Here is a 17,628-nt window from a genome sequence, read left to right on the forward strand (position 1 = left end):
CTGATGTTCAAATTGTAATACCGTTCTATAATAAACCTCGGTGACAGCGTCTCGTTTACCGGAGCTATAAGTTCCAAATTCCCTATATACAGTTGTTTAGTACTTATATTTCTATTCTCTTCCCGTCCTTGGTCTTTATGGTTATTATTCTCCATATTGTTATTTGCTGTCGACTTAACGTTATCAAACTAAGTTCTATGGGCAACCGATGAAGACTAATCCAAAATAGTTAATGTGGTTAAAGTGGCAGATCTGATGCCGAGGTGGAATTTGTCGTAGAAACTAATGAGCCTTAGTCTTATTGGGTATAATGTGTTGTTGATCGTGGCTAGTTTTCTAAGTTAAGCCTGCAGTTGATGTGAAAGATTTTTCATATTATGCTACATTTTTCTTTACTTTCCGACTTTTAGTTCACCTTTATTTATAAATACTAAGGAAGACCTTTATGCGACGCTCTTTGATCAAGTTGTTTACATTATACCAGGCACACCGTGCTATAATGTAATCAAGCTTTGTTGGAAAATAGGGGTTGACATTTTAAAGAAAGTCGAGGGCTGATGGTTAATCAGAGTTGCCAGATTTTACGTTATCAATTTCCTTATTTTTGTACTAATTTCTTAACACAGGATCTTGAACTTTCGTTGAATTTCTAGTCATTTGTACTTATATTGATAAAAAAACTCCGTAATTAATTCGTAAAGACAAGAACACTAAAGATTAAACAAATATTAACGTAAACAAACAAAACCGTTTCTTGATCATCTACGATGTAAATATTTTTTAGCCAATTTCAAAACATTATTCTATGAAAAATACATCACATAGCTTTTGTATCAGCTCTGCACGCCCTCCGACTTTCCTTCCAACTTGACCCGACTAAAATAACCCTTTACAACTTACTGTCACACAAAAATGTCCAACGGTGTTAATGGATTGTTTTGGTAAAATTTTCAAAGCTGTTAATGTGTCTGTTTCATTGCAAAGTTGTAAAGGGTGCCTTAAAAGTATCTTAAAATAATATGTGTATGTATGAGCTATAAATGAATAGGTATATTCCTAATAAATTCCTAGCATCAAAAACGTGTTCTACCACTAATGTACAGATCTTAGATACCTTACTTAACCTAGCTTAATCTAATGCCTTCTATGTCGAATGTCTACAGTGCAGCACAGCAACACTGTCCGAACGAGATGGTAAGTTCAGCATATTCCAATAGTGACGACGGTCAACGAGAGCATAAAACTCTCATCGGTCGTGGTCGCTATGCCGGCCCCCGTTGAAACTGGATGTACACCGGCTGATCCCGGAACGCGACACACTTACATGTGCCACTATAGCGGACTTTTCACCATGTGTACGGTGGTCGCTATCCAGTCGGGTACAATGTTATCTGGTACCCTCCCACCAAGCTGTCTGGAGGTTATCGTTATCTATTGATTATTAGCACTACCATGATCAAAACATTTCTGCACTGTCATATTGAATTTAAGTTCGAATATCGTTTGTTTGTGCTCTTGCCTGTGCTGTGCTGTAGACATGAGACATGGTTCGTAAGGGGCGTTGATTCCTGCGTCAAAACCTAATATTTAATGACCTATGTATGTATCACTTTGATATCGACACTATTATGAATTAAGGAATTGTCGTTTGATTATTGCATCAGTTATTTCGTTTCCTTTATCTTATACCATGACTGCAAAAGTTGTTTGTTTGAAGTAAACACAGAAACCACTCAATGGATTTGGATGAAATTCAACGTACAGGCTACTTTTATTCCGGAAAGGACACGGAATATTATCCCGGAAAAGACATTTTAAGAAGACGAAGACCTGAGTAACAAAAATTAGTACTATTCTGTTGCACTGATCATATTTGAAACACGCTAAAAGTAAGATAATTGAACTAAAACATGATAATAAATTGTGCGTGATATAAGGCCAATTTTAGTACCTAGTGGAGTCGTGGTGTCACCGCGTGTGAGACATGGCACATGTATTACACAAACATTATGACACTAGTCTGTCATGGATTGCCACCTTTTGAGCAAATAAAATACATTGATAAATTAAACTTAAAAAAAGTATATGGTTGCAAAATTAAGTACCAATCAATTCGACTCTGTTATTTTATAAACATATTTTTCATTAATTTGAATAAATAAAATTATCAGGTTCAAAGACGATTTATTTCTTTCGTTTCGCTATTTGGTATAATAACAAAATATAAACTCACTTTGTAAATGCTAACGTGAAGAGAATTGATAATAAAAATAAAATGCATGTAAAAAATAGGCTTATTAAATATTTTCCGCCATTACTGTAAGTTTATAAATCTTACGAACCATCTCAGAGAATCAAATCATGATAAATAAAGTTTTTTCGCGTAATTTATTGTTCTCATAAAGTATAGAGTGCAATAATCTGAAATGTACAAATTATATTATAAAGCACGGGTGGCACCCTAGAAAGGTGTTTGCCTATCACTGTTCATATAAATGTAGCGCGATGTCTTACACTGCGTCCAACCCTGACACTGCTCCGTGTGTAACCAAACCTAAAACCTAGATATTTTCTATGCTATTGCTTTTCTGATAACCTTAACGCTTCCTGTGATCTAATCGAGATGGACTTTACTGCTTTTTTGAAGTGATCTTGAAGAACCGGGCCCTACTCTTGTTTCTATATAATATTTCTCTTGTTGGTGGTTGATAACAGTTTGCCGATACTTTCGGTTTAACGATAAATAAAATTAAATTTACGTGTGCCGCAGGCTTTTTGGATTTTGTAGAAACAACGCAAATGTGTTCTTTAAATGTTTTATCTATATGAGACCTAAATTGGACTTAAAGAAGCTACCTCAAACGTCGACGAAGCTGCTTCTAATGTCATGATAAAATTATTTTATAATATTACAGTGGTAGTTGAAACCAAACTTTCCTCTCGATCGCTAATCACATTTGCAACATAAGTTTCTATGTTTAAAGTGATACAGACACCGTCAGTTCCTAAATTATCCTTCATTGCCTGTTATATGTACAAGGGCAATGTAACATTGAATTATTTATGTAGCTATTTTGAGCTTTCATTTTTGTTTCATTATGTACACGTATTACAATTAGTTTGTAGTACAATTATGTTTTTACCGCGATTATGTACTACGTCTAATTTGTAAAGCTTGTTCTAAAAGTGACACTTCCTGGATATCGTGAGATATCATATGCGCTGAAACATATGTATAGTTATGAATTATGTCAGTTTAAAGCAAGAGCATCGTAAGGGAGTCTTGCCCAGGGAGGGCAAGTTGATATGGAGAATTAGAAAAGTATGAATTGTAAATAAAGTCGAGAGCACACGTGCTTCCCCCAATTCCTCTTTCCAGCTTTAAATAACATAGAGCAGAGCGTAATTGGGCGCACGAAATATTAGGAATGGAGTTATTAAATTCATTCGAGTTTTAGAACCTCTATGGGGCAGCCGCCCCTCCCTGTCCCACTTTGGCGACATCTTTGTCAAGCGCTACAGTTGCTCGCGAGACGGCATTGTAGCTAACAACTAAAATTCTATTCTAAACTGTACTGTGTATGTGATATTTTTCAATAATTTGAAGGTAAGATAATTATTATATTATTAACGACTGTGGCTACTCCCTTGAGGATGTTCCTTATCTTAAAAGTAATTCACAAGACATAAAGCGCTTAACCTATTTTTTTTGCTTAGTTAATAAACTACAATTAATAAATATGTTTGTGAGGGGTGTCTTCAAATAATTGAAGTAATTAACATTTATCTTTTTTACAGAAAAACCTAAGCACTATTTAAAATTTAAATATCTATCAATTAATTTTTACGTTTTTTTTTATTTTTTTGATCTATGCTAATAAATATAATGTGACTAAAAACTTATGTCCTTAACTATGCAAGATTTCGAGAACTATTTACTTTACCTTGTCTATAACTAAATATCTTATAATAATATATGTCTTTGGTTTCTGACATTATCATAAATTCCTAATTAAGAACCTACCTTTTTATATATTTTTTTTTTTATATAAAAAAGCTACGTTGCTAGTTGTACATGTGTTATATTTTCTATTACCTGACCACGCAATGCGCACCATTATGCTACATACATTTAATGCCTATTTAATTAATATATCTCGGTTATATCAAGAACAGATATTTTTTTAAATATACCTGTCCGATACACCAAACCGCTAACAACTATCGAAAATTGATTTTGAGTACAATGTTGTAATTTACTTATATTCTAATTATATTAGGAGCGTTTAAAAGTAATCGTTCGCAATTTTAATACTAAGACGAAATAAATAATATAACGATAACTTTTTTGTCGAATTACCGAAATAAATGTAAATTAACTTATTGATGAAAGAACGGACTACTATTGCCCATATTTTTTTCATAGTATGCTTACTAAAATTTCAACCATCAGTCTTCAGAAAATAATCATATAGAAGAATCAAGACAGAGAAAGAATAAGCGACTTATTTGCCTATATAAGTATACGTCACTACTAACTACATGTTTTTGGGAGTCATTACCATTTTATTTATCTGTAGGCGTAGCAGATACTTAAAAATATTATTAATCTGAAAAACTATTTAATTTACATCACTTAGATCCAACTATAGTAGAGATCAAGCGCTCATAACACTAGTTGCTACTGATTATGAGACATTTCTAGTACCTTGTTCACTAGCAGTGACTAACAACTAATTTCACAGCTTTTGCTTATATTATTAAATTAACTTAGTCTATATTTCATAACCTTTATCAATTTACATTGCTTAGTTTATGTATTCTGTAAATTTAGCGGCGTTTTGCACATCTTAACTGTTATAAGTAGGTATATATAAGTAAATGCAGATATATGAGATCTACAAACCTGCATTAGGTTCGTATGAAGTTAAAAAAAATCTCTTCACAGCGTCCGCGCTTGATGGTAGACTAGGCTTTGGGCATACTATCTATAAAGATTTTTTCACTCTCACTTTTAAAAAATCTAATGAAGTTTCTAGAAAGACTAAATGCTCGTAGGAGAGTCCGTGGGACTGGATATGCACCGACTGATCCCGGAACGCGACACGAGTCACTATGGCGGGTGTTACGCTGTGTGCATGGTGGTCGCTATCCAGGCGGGCATATAGCCCTACCACCAACCTGGCTTCTCCCATAGCACCTTCTCATTGAGAAATTTTTCAAGTTTAGGGATCATTTGACGCTATATTGGATTTCTTTTTATCATAGAACTGCAAGAGATGCAAGTATTGCAGTCCAGGATAAATGTGTACGAGCGAAAGAACTATCGAAGTACATGCAACACTAAATATAATTTGGTTTTCATAAATTATGAAACGGAGTAAATCGACTTGTCGAATGAACTGGGATTGAATTATAACTAATATTGTTATTAGAAATACCCCGGACAAAGTGTTAAAGCACAATGTAAAGATATTTTTATAAAATTTGGAAGTTATATAGTTCAGACCGTTCATGCAAGTAATACATACAAACTAACACACGCACGCACATATAAATACACACACACACACACACACACACACACACACACACACACACACACACACACAGAGAGAGACACACACACAGAGAGAGAGAGAGAGAGAGAGAGAGAGAGAGATAAGGGCACACGCACACAGACACCCGTAGATGTATACAAACACACACGCGCGCACACACATAGTGAAAGAGAGAAACATTTACAAAGAGGCACCAAAATATTTACACAAACACACAGAGAGATAGAGAAAGAGGGAGAAAGATAGACGAACACAAGCATACGTGTACAAATACACCTAAAATCACTAACGCATCCAGACAGAAAGAAGAAGTCACACACACACACACACACACACACACACACACACACGCGCGCGCGCGCGCGCACACCCGCACACACACACAGAATGAGAGAGATAGCTAGAGAAAGAAGAAGTCACATAAACGTACACGTATATACAGAAATATCACAGAAAGAAGAATTCAAACACACGTGTAGAAATATATAGAGTCACGCATACATGCATACTTAGATCCAGATGCACGGAAAAAGGGAGAGAGAGAGATAGTGAGAGACAGACAGATAGAGAGAGGCAAAACAAAATGTACACATCAGATCCATTCATCGTACAACCCAAACTCGTAGTCATTAATTCGTTATTTCTCAGCATAAAATAGACACACACACACTCACACACACACAAACTGGATCTGGATACGTGAATAGTATGAGAAATAGCCCATGATCTTATTATAATGGACGCTGTAGAAGTTGAAGACATGAAAATGGTAACTTCTGGTATTAAGCCACTGTAAAACCACGAAGAAGCGGCCAAGTCGATCAATAGTACGAAGAGACAGAAAAATCAAGATGCTTTATAATTAGTTAGTGCATTTTGTAAATCTATATTTCCATATATTTTACACTTCTAGGTTATTTCCAATCCAACACTACATTCGATGATTTACAATCTTTGGTAGCATGGCATGACAAACTTGAAACCTGGTACGCACCTAAATTCGATATCGGCCGTCTTCGTGAATTATGCTAATAAATAAATAATTTGTACATCTGAGCGTTTTTCGACAAAGTTAACTAACTAGCTTACGGAAACTGTATATTAAGATACATAGATACTCGATATCTTTTATGTACATATGTATTTTAAACTAACCATTAAAATATATAATATTAGAGACATTGATAAATAAGATAAAACTTTTAATAATAACTTGTTAGATATTAATTGTGGCATTTATGTCTTGTTGCAGGATTGTGTTAGAAATTATTGCTCAAAACCATTTTTAACTTAATCGCTAAAAATCTAAAGTTATGATCCCACAATGTAACGTTTCTAAATTATACATTTTACTAATAAATTATATTGCATTAGGCAATTCATGCGCTCTAAGATGCTCATTTTGTTTCGATACGAGATAGAAACCAACTCACTCGCTGTTGGGCAACGTTCCACAATACTACGCAATTTGTTGCGCATCAATTGTCCCGTGAATATTACTCTAAAGTAAAATTGATTTATTTAAACACAGAATAAAAAAAATTACCATCAATATACCTACTTACTTATTATAGCGTATTGAGAATGCACATAGAAATTCTTTATTTACACACTACAACATAAATGTCCTGTTGTATTTAAAACATTGTTCTTCACTATTTAATATGTTCTTTGGATGTAAGGTTTCACTCATATCATTTTTGATTTTCGGAACTGAGTATAATATTTAGGTATGTATATGCCATACTATAAGTATTGTTGTATGAGCTAGTTAGATAGTCCTTATTGTTATTCTGTGTCTTATGTCATAATTTGAGTAACAGCACTCAGTGCCTCTTTTCAGTTATTATGCAATACTCAGACATAATTGAATTGATCAAAGATTGAAATTGAAATAGACAAAAGAAAAATTCTTTCATATAAATATGAGTATGAAAGAATAGAATAGAAGTCATTAAAATATAAATTATTTTCAGAACTCGAGATGTCGGGGCAATCGGTCAGGTCTAAAAACTCCAGTACCGTAGAATCAGATAAAAAGAAGATTATTATGCCTTCTCAAAATATTACAATATTTAAGGTTATGATTTTCCCTTCTAATGTCGCTCAAAACAATTTTGACAAATTAGGTGCTTATCAATTTGGCTTTATTTAACGAGCTGTTTTTGGCATAGTTAATGTTGATTAATTATACGAAGATATTGTCGATTATCGAAAAACAATCGAATAAGATTTTAGTTATTTTTGTGATGGACTTGACTATATCAAATTTGACAATGGACTCATTTTTTATACTCTAGTTACATAATTACTTAATTGAAATGCCTGTTGCACGCTCTTTTTTAATTATATCGCCTAGTTTTACTTATATAACAATAGATGATCTATATTAATGATTTTTTTGTTTTTTAATTTTTTTTTGCATTAATTTTATATGGTAAGTAACGTAGCCGCAACTGAAAATACAAATTGATTTCATCAAGGTATTCTTATCACAAATACGTGTGGTTTTTTGTATGATGTGCCTAGGTTTCATAAATATAGAGATGATTATTTAACCCCTACAAAATTATTTCACTACACCTGATGTAAAGCGAAGTGATGGGGACGAATGTCCACCAGTGAAGATGAAATGCCCGAGAATAGAAATCATTTATGCACTAACTTGTACCAAATATCGAGCAAAACAACTCATCAAGTATATAAAAACCCCTTCAGTGTTCAAGCAGTCTTCGAGTGTTCAAGCCGATTTGATATTTCCAATGTCTAAAACGATAGTCCCGCCATATTAGCGTATAATCCGAAGCTATTTTGTCAATAAGATCTTAATTTTGACTATTCATTTCGGTATATTATATCGCTAGGGCTCAAAACGAGACTATCGCCTTGCATACAAAATTCGAAGATCGAAACTTATTATACCCACTTACCTTATCGCCACCTGGTGTTTCTCCCTTCTTCTTGCACATTGCATCGACCCTACTACCAATATACAGCTAGAATATCGTATAATATAGGGTTGTAACAGAATTTTCACAAATATAGTACACTTATCAATGTGGGCTTCGTCTTAAAGACGATAGCATCCACAGACTAACATTTAGTAAATAGACATCTAATATGAATTAACTTCGAATCCTTTTTTGGCCGCAATTGGTAGTCGTTCACCCATCAAGTATGGATTTTCAACCTGAAAAGAAAAAAAATATTAGAACAACTGTCCTGGTCTAGCGATTAAGAAGATAAACACGATCTGTTACTATCGTCAATGTACTTAAGTGCTGGTCTTTGTATTCAGAGTAATTGGTCATGTTTAATTTTTAATGTCGAGACGAATGTCCGCATGTTCAAATCCCCAGGGCACACACCTCTGAATTTTCTAAGATTATGTGATTTATCGGTTGCTTTAAGGTGAAGAAAAATATTGTGAGGAAACCTGAATACCTGAGAAGTTCTCTACAGGAATCTTGAGGGTGTGTGAAGTCTATCAGTACGTATTAGCCCAGCGTGGTGGATTAAGACCTTATTCCTCTCAGCAGTAGAGGTGACCCATGGCCAGCAGTGATACTGTATATAATACAGGGCTGATATAACGTTTAATATCAGAGTGCAAAGCGCAGTACCAAGTCATAATTTGTTTTTATGTTCCAGGTGCTTTTAACTTTTCATGGTTATATTTACTATCAAGGATTGATTTAGACGGCATAGATATTTTCAATTCAGACCCTCGTCCAATCAGATATGCCCATGACAAATAACTACGTGTGGTGAGTATCAGAATGAAGCTTAACCATAACGAAATAATACCGAGTTTGTCTAGGTCAATGGAAAGTAATGACGTGCAAAAACAAGGTGCTGTAGACTTGAAGATATAAAGGATATCAAATATCTTAGTCGATAAGATAGTTCGAATGATGAAAAGGTCTTTTTTGGACTCTACATAAAATGTGCAATATTCGACCGTCTTGCCCTTACTTCACTTGAATGTGGGGTTGATGCCACAGTTCACTCGTATTGCCGTAATTATTTAGCTTAGTTTTACTGCCGTTCCCTTGCCAGACGTCGCGTCAATCCCATAAAAACGGATACTACGCTATATTTTTTTTAGAAAATCATGATCTATTTGCTGCATTAGTAAGAGTTGTTAGCTATCGGAATTGAAATAACATAGAATACTAATCTAAACAAATAACGTTTTATATTGTTGACATAACAAAATATAGGCGCCGTGCCGTAGTAAAGTATCTTAGGCAGATGATCAACTGCAAACTCAACGTATAGTCGAGGCGAAGGCGTTTTTAAAGCGTATATAGAAGTAATAAAGGGCCGAACACAAACTGACCTATAAGTTCTTTACCATAGTTATTCGATACTATGAGGCTTTTCATCCGGTCCTCCAAATTTGTCTAACCTGTCGTTTTAAAGTTGGCTCATATAACATATTAACATTCGGAAACAAAAACCTAATAATTTTCTGTGCTATCTCCTATTACTATGTAAAGCTACGTTTAGACTAGCAAGTTTTCGGTGCAAATTATTGCGAAAGAACCTCCAGATGCATTTGCATTATCAGCAATAACTTTATGCACATGTGACTCGTCACAAGTAATACAATTTTCAAAATTTGCAGAGGACGGCTTGCATTGACTGTTTATAACATAAAAATCGCTTGTCGACAGAAAAATTTGCGAATTTTCTTGTTAAACTAAATGCATTATTATTAATGCAGTATTGCATAAATAACAGATGATTGCCGCATGAGAGTCCTTCTTTCGACTGTGTTTATTCTTCATTTATTAGCAGCTAGTCTTAGTTATGTTTTGATATTTGGTTTCACTAAATAAGCATTAGAAGCAGATAAGAATATTATTTGCCTTGCTTTTGTTAATGTTGCTATGCACAGAGTTAAGCAAATGAGTTTTAATAAACTGCAAGAATGGTTTTATAATTAAAATTATTATCATTTATCACTTTCATTGGGTCTAACATTGTTCGCCTTCATTTTTAACAACTCAATGTTGGCACATCGTACCATTATTTCAGCCTTCTAATCATATACCTTTATTGTAATTTAAGTAATTCAATTACGTATTAATTTTGACATCACAAGACACGCCAACAAAATTTTGGGTATACCGAGTCGAACTACCTCTGTCCTCAGCAAACATTTTTATTGAAGCTACAGTCCACGTATCTAATTTATCATTAAAATACGCATCGGATTCAGATGAGACCGAAAGATTTGAAAATGGCCACCGAAATAATGCTATCTAAATGAATTATTCACACGTACATTACAAGATCTGACATGGCTAGTGAAATGCGGGTGTAATAACCTCTGCATACGCTTGAAAAGACGCGATGCTATGTATGTTTAGATAATTAAAAAAGAAACTTACGTCGGGCTTATACTTCTTAGCGACGAGGTTCTTGTGGTGTTCACTGAAGGGCAGCTCGATGTCGGAGGAGGAGTCGGGCGGGCAGCTGAACATGTGTTCTCCGTCGCACATGCAACGCTGCGACAGCTGGTACTCCCGACTGAAGGCTGCCGTGTTCTCGAACTCACTGATGCAGCCTTGCTCCTCTGAGAGAATAAGATTATGTAATTAATCGTTAACTCTAGAACATCATTGAAATACTACAGTATATTAATGACTTTGAGGCGAAGATTTTAGATTCTTAGTACTTGAAATCTAATAGGAAGTCATCTCTGAAGAGGAGTTGGAATTGAAGAGACAATTCGCCGATTACCGGAGAAAAGATCCGATTTAATGGACATAATAATTCTTATACTTTCTAGTTCTCAGCGATGCATTTAAATTTTTTCTGGCAGTTACAATATAAAATATACTCTGAAATGATAATCAAATAATCACTTCATCAGATATTTACGTCCACGCGGATGATGTTTACTTAAACTGTGAAAACGACCTTAACATAAAACTAAATGAGTTCAAATTACCAGTATAGCCAACGGGGCATGGGTTTGGCGGGTTGCAGTAGGCCGGCAAGACAGCGTCGGTCTTCACCATCTGCTTGTTGAGCACCACGCCCGATGGCTGGAGTCGCTGTTCACCCTCGCCAGCTCCACCGGTGACGTACTGATGGCCCCACAATGAGCTGGGGATAAATAGATTGGATATTATTGTTTTCCTCAACAATAATCTCCAGGAATCGCAAAGAAAAAACTGGTATTATTTTTACTCGAAATCAGTGTGCTTTTGCTGCTGGTGTACTGTTTAGTTATGATATGATTATGAGCATAATTAAGATAAAATTAATTGGAATCAAAACATGTCACATTCAAATTAATATATCTAAACAAAGATTTTCTTCAAAAAAGAAATTACTTAAAATAAGCTTTATGATATCTCTGTACTGAGATAGATTAAATCAGACATGATTAAAATAGATAACAAATAAATAGACCCAAGTTTTCAGGTCGAAATCTTATTCAAAGCTCATAAAGACTAATTCACCAATTCAGAGGATACTAACCTGTGCTGGAGGTACTCTTGATCGCGCAGGCTGGGGTTGGGGTTGCCATCGATAAGTGAGTCGTAGTCGAGCTGCTCGTTCTCCAAATCCTTGTTCGCACGTGCCATTAGTGCCAGGTGGCGGTCTCCTGACGGGAACTCCAGATACGTTGATGCGGCTTCGTTGAATTCCTTGCCCATACGTTCTACTACTTCACGAAGCAAAGCCTCCGTGAGAATATGATCCTGGTACGGGGCCTGGACAGAAATGTTCTTTTTAGTAACTGGAGTTTGTTTGTAAATAGAACTAAAACTTTAATATACAAAGATATCCGTGACACTGCGTTCGTTATTGTAAACCTATGGAAATTAAATATAGACTAGAGTGTATTTCCAACTGAAATATTATATCTTGGAGATTTAGATAATTTTTCTTCACTATTGCTCGCGCTAGGACCTAATAGTAAGAGAAATATAGATCAATCAATGATATAACAAAGTGATTCCACTCTGCAATTCATTTTGTGAGGCGACGTGATCTCGATGCGTATTGAACGATTTTGTCTAGACTGGATTTATTTGTCTACATTCGCGCATTCATAATGTATCTTTTTTACTTCTTACTTCATTGTTTATAATTCTCATTGTTTAAATTTGTATATTTCATTTCGCAATAAAGTATCTGGCGAAAGATATTGCAAATTTATTTACTATAGACCTTTTCGCGTGGGATTTTTGCTAACAGCCTGTTGGTCCACTTTCTTTACCATTAAGAACAAATATTGCCATAAATCCCGAGGTATCTCGCATTTGAGATTGTATTATCGATTATTCGAGATAACATTGTAACGGCGCATCGATGAAAATTAAGAGAAGTAGAGCGCGGGAATTGATAGGAGTGTGGTTTCTTAACTTTAGTTTTGTACGTTTGTAGTTTATAAGTATGAAGGACGGCGGGTGTAGTGCAGTGCTTTTGTGATTTTAACATAAATGACAATTATGGACATGCGGCGTTTGCTACCATGTCAGTCTCAATAAATAGTTAAAAAACGTAAATTGACCATAACTATCTCGATTTGTTTGAGTCCGGTGAGATTGTTAGAACCAAATAACATATCTTTGGCCGGTTGGCACTTACTTTGGGTATCATTTCGCTTAACATAGTGAAGCCACGTTGCCGATCCACATTAAAAAAAAATATATAAGATTAGAAATACACTCTAAATTCCTCAGATATTTTATAACAGCCAATCATGCCAGGCGTTACAAAAACGCGACGTTTGTCTTAATTAATAAAACAAAACCTTTCTTTTTTTAAATAATTTTTTAAACGTGCGGACGCTGTACACAGACAACAAATCAAAATTTTTTGGAACTATTTACTGTATATAAATACGCATTTAAAACGCTTAATCAATACATATCATTGCATAAGCGCGGTAAAATGCGCCTTATACCCTGAAACTTGATTTAGCTTCGGATATAGGAAACATATATTTATAGCATGCCTTACTCCCTTTTTAGGGAAAGTTATCTCCGGCGTCCCAAAAGCCCAACACGACTGTTGTATCATAGTCACCACCGAAGCAGCCAATATCGGCAATTAAAAAATTTAAAAACTGGTTTGAGGTGGTTTCCTATAACTCCGGACTAGTTTCAGGGCATATTTAAAATTACTAAGTATATAAAGGTACCTCTACCCCAATGGAACCATGGGGGATAAAGGCTGCGATTGTGGCGATGTTTATCGCCAAAATTAATACTTCGCGTCGGCCCATTTCGAATCTGGAAAGAAGGAAAAATAGGTTAATTATATTCTTCTTTTTTGCCTGACTGTACATGATATAAAGTCAGTATCGTTTTCATCTGAGAAGGTCAATTTAGAAGACAATGTTTTGGTAATCGTATCTGCTATTTTTAACATGGCTATAGAAAGAAATATAACAATTGTCTGTGTGCAATATATCTGGTGGAAATTTCATATAAAATTATTTTTCTCTTAAACCCATAACATACAATGGGTTTCTCCATAAAAACCATACGGTTCTTCGCTAAGCAATTACCAAAACTTAAATATAAATTGTAATTGCTTGACTGTTTTCCTGGTTAAAACTTTTAAAAAAGTTTTTTATCAACAGAGAATGCGTTATGCGTTTTAACTTGGATAAAACAATTACGAAGACTTATCCCAAAAAAATATTATACAAAAACAATACACAATGAATATTCGTAATCCATTGCTAAAAAACATATCTAATGTCTACATTACTGATTTAGCGACCATGATATAACAAATCAATCATATTAAACATGACACATTGTTTAAGGACAATAAAAACTGTTCCTCACCCGTCCCGTCATGTGGGCAGGCCCCGGTTTTGGCGTCAGGCGATCATTAAACGCATTTATTATTAATTAATTTATATTTTTATGACGCGTCAGATATTAAGTAAAGATTAGTAGAAAATAATTTGTTTATAAAAAGCATGTCATGATGTTCGCTTATCAAATAAAAACTATTTGTTTATTGGTAACCTATTTGCGCTGTGAATCGCGTTTTCCGAGTTCGAATCTTAAGTCGGGGAAATAAAAATCAGTTTATAAAAACATTGCCCAAAATAACAATAGAAGTGTAAGTTCATTGCGCCTTTAAACCTGTAGAAATAAATGTTTGTGTTATATTTTTTAAACTTATTCCCTTGAGTGTATCATGTTAAGATACCAGTTACGATCAGTCTAAAATAAATAACAAACAGCAAAATACCACGCACTAAACTCCTAAACCAAGTAAACTACGACTAATAAAACGGCATGATATCTTTCGCATATTCAATAGGTTAAGTGTAACAAAATGGTTTTGTGTTTGAATGCGAGGCGATATCTGAACTTGAGATAAAGTACCGGTTCCTGGAGCCCTGCTGCTCGACAAACATGATCCAGACGTAGCCTAGGCTCCCTGGAATACATGATGCCCATTCACCAACGTTCATTCAAGCTTTCTATTGCCAAAGATTAAATAACAGACGAAACAGTTCTGTGATGTTTGTCAATTAATCCGCACTAATATTAATTAGAGAGTCTTTGTCACACTTTCACAGAACGTCTGAAATGATATTTATTTATTATTTACACATATATAACAGTTATAATACTAACGCGATGTTAAATAGACAAAAAGGTTAATTGTGAATCTTAACAATTGGTTTTAATACACCTGTGGGCTATTTCTGTGAATTGGAATTTAGTAGCGTCTTGGGGTTTAGGTTCTTGGGGTTCACAGAGGCTAAGACTACTTTTTAATTTTTTTACATGAATGCACAAGAAATAATTAGCAGCCGTAATCATTTTTTTAATAACGTCCCTCTGTTGAAGTCGGTTTAAAAATACATGTAGAAAGAGACTAATGTAGAGTCGTACAAATGGATTTTTATCAAAGTAACAACTTAAATAAGAAATATCCAATTTTAATTCCTTGAATATATTGAGGTAATCGAAGGTGTAAATATGAAGAGTTATATAATTTGGGTTTGGCTTTGCTTTTAATTCCATTCCACTTAATCTCTTTTTAATACTTTTTGATTAAACCACCAATTTCAATTAAAATATTACATGTACGTAATCTATGCGCGGGAGACGTGGGGCGACGGCACCTGCGCGGGCGCCGGTGCTCGTGGGCGGACGGTCTGTCGGCGCGTCCGGCCCACGCTCCCCTCGCGCCACGAGCCTCGCAACATCGACGCGTGCAGTGACGAATAAAAATAATCAAGTAGGCCTTTCGATTTCTTTTGTGCCAGTGTTTTTAAAAACAATTGTAATGTTATCAAAGTTGAAAAAATAATATAAAGAGGTTTAATTTAAATAAAAAAACTATTTTACTTTTCAATAAGAAAAAGCAATTAAGGCGATACCTCAAGGTCCATTTTCATACATTTTGTTTCGGCTTTAATCTGGGTAACTAAACAAGTATTGGCAAGTAAAGAATTTAAATTCACGTCTAGTTAGTGATTAGTTCTCGCAGTTGAAGAAAAACGTAAAAATAATTAATAATCATGGATATTTCGGCCTTTAAAATTTAATATGACGAAATTTTAAAGGCAGAAATATCCATGATTATTAATTATTTTTACATTTTTCTTTCAACTGCGAGAACTAATCACTAACTAGACGTGAATTTAAATTCTTTACTTGCCAATACTTGTTTAGTTACCCAGATTAAAGGCGAAACAAAATGTATGAAAATGGACCTTGAGGTATCGCCTTAAAGGTACTAAGATTAGAACAAGGGACGTCTTGAATTATTATGAAAATATAATATTATGTTTAATTCAATGTTTTCAATATAATAGGTATATTAATTATCACCATAAATCGTCAATCAATAATTTGTTTTATTTCTTTTGATAGAAAATGCAATACTAATAATTTATTTCATATTATAGTGACAAACAAAATGGTCTATGGAACCTACAAAATATACCAAGTTACGAACGCAAATCAACACCAAAGAGCATTCGAAGCTACTAAAACATTTAAAATATTAAGGATGTAACAAACAGATATCGACATTTGACGTGTTGTTATCGACAAAACATGTCGATAAATCGGGCTGAGCATCCAAAGCATTTTGTATGTTGCTGTAAGAGCATTGCCGATGGTGCGGGGGCGCAATTGTTGTATAAAGTAATTCTAATTTTATATCAAGGAACAGGTCGGCATCAAGTTGTTAGGGGTGGTCAAATTCGAAATTTATCAATTTAATTTTGTGTAATATTTCAAGGTTGAGAGGATTATTAAAAGGTTTTATTACATGTTATTGTAATTTGATATGTTGCATATTAAAAAATATTGTCTTTGTTAAAATGATGTGTAACAATGACGTGTGATTTACCTAACATTACTTAAATTCATTGAGAATTTAAATTATTATTGAATTGACTACAATGCCTTTCAAACTACATTTGCTCATTGAAATAGACTATGCATATACGTGGAGTTTAACGTAAAGTAGACTTTTTCAGAATTATAGACAGAAATTTTAACCTTTTCGGTCTCAATCCCACCACCTCTTTGCCTAACTCCGGCCCTGTGAAGGAAATCAAACGTGGGGGGTGGTTGATGGGCCACCGGTTTCTAACTTATATAGCGCACTGACATCTTCGATTATCTCTTCTAGGATTCCCGTATTACTATTAAGCAATTTTGAAATGTGAAAGTTATGATTATTCAATAACGCTTGGTAAGTAAGGTTAAGATATAATATGAAAAAAGTGTTTTAAATTGTAAACCATGTCACTTAGTGTACTTTAAATTTATTTTACGAGTAATTAAATATATGATTTAATACTTTTTCATTAATGTCACTAGATACAAATGAAGTGTTAATCTATACTTGAAAGATGCTTGAAAGCTTCCATTGCGTACGCTCAGGAAACGTTTAAAGTTTCTATCCCGGAAAAATATATAGCGTGATTTTGTAACGGAAAACTTTATCCCAGAAAAACTTTCTTAAGCGGGCGGAGCCGCGGGCAAAAACTAGTATACCATAACGCCCAAACTTAGAAATTAGTCCGCGATTTCTCAGAACGGTACAG

At 34.4% G+C, this 17,628-nt stretch overlaps 1 protein-coding gene across 1 annotated transcript; it reads right to left on the reverse strand.

Moving 5' to 3' along the window:
- Positions 1 to 5,601: 5,601 nt before the first annotated feature.
- On the reverse strand, positions 5,602 to 13,852 carry LOC115450137 (neuroendocrine protein 7B2). The gene is made up of 5 exons (XM_030178117.2): positions 13,732 to 13,852; positions 12,060 to 12,295; positions 11,524 to 11,681; positions 10,961 to 11,145; positions 5,602 to 8,751 (listed from the first exon to the last, which is right to left on the reverse strand). Exons 1-5 carry the CDS (start codon positions 13,813 to 13,815, stop codon positions 8,677 to 8,679), a joined length of 738 nt encoding a protein of 245 aa, XP_030033977.1. The 5' UTR covers positions 13,816 to 13,852; the 3' UTR covers positions 5,602 to 8,676.
- Between the last annotated feature and the right edge of the window lie 3,776 nt (positions 13,853 to 17,628).

The sequence above is a fragment of the Manduca sexta genome, chromosome 24 (assembly GCF_014839805.1).
Source record: "Manduca sexta isolate Smith_Timp_Sample1 chromosome 24, JHU_Msex_v1.0, whole genome shotgun sequence".
NCBI lineage: Eukaryota > Metazoa > Arthropoda > Insecta > Lepidoptera > Sphingidae > Manduca > Manduca sexta.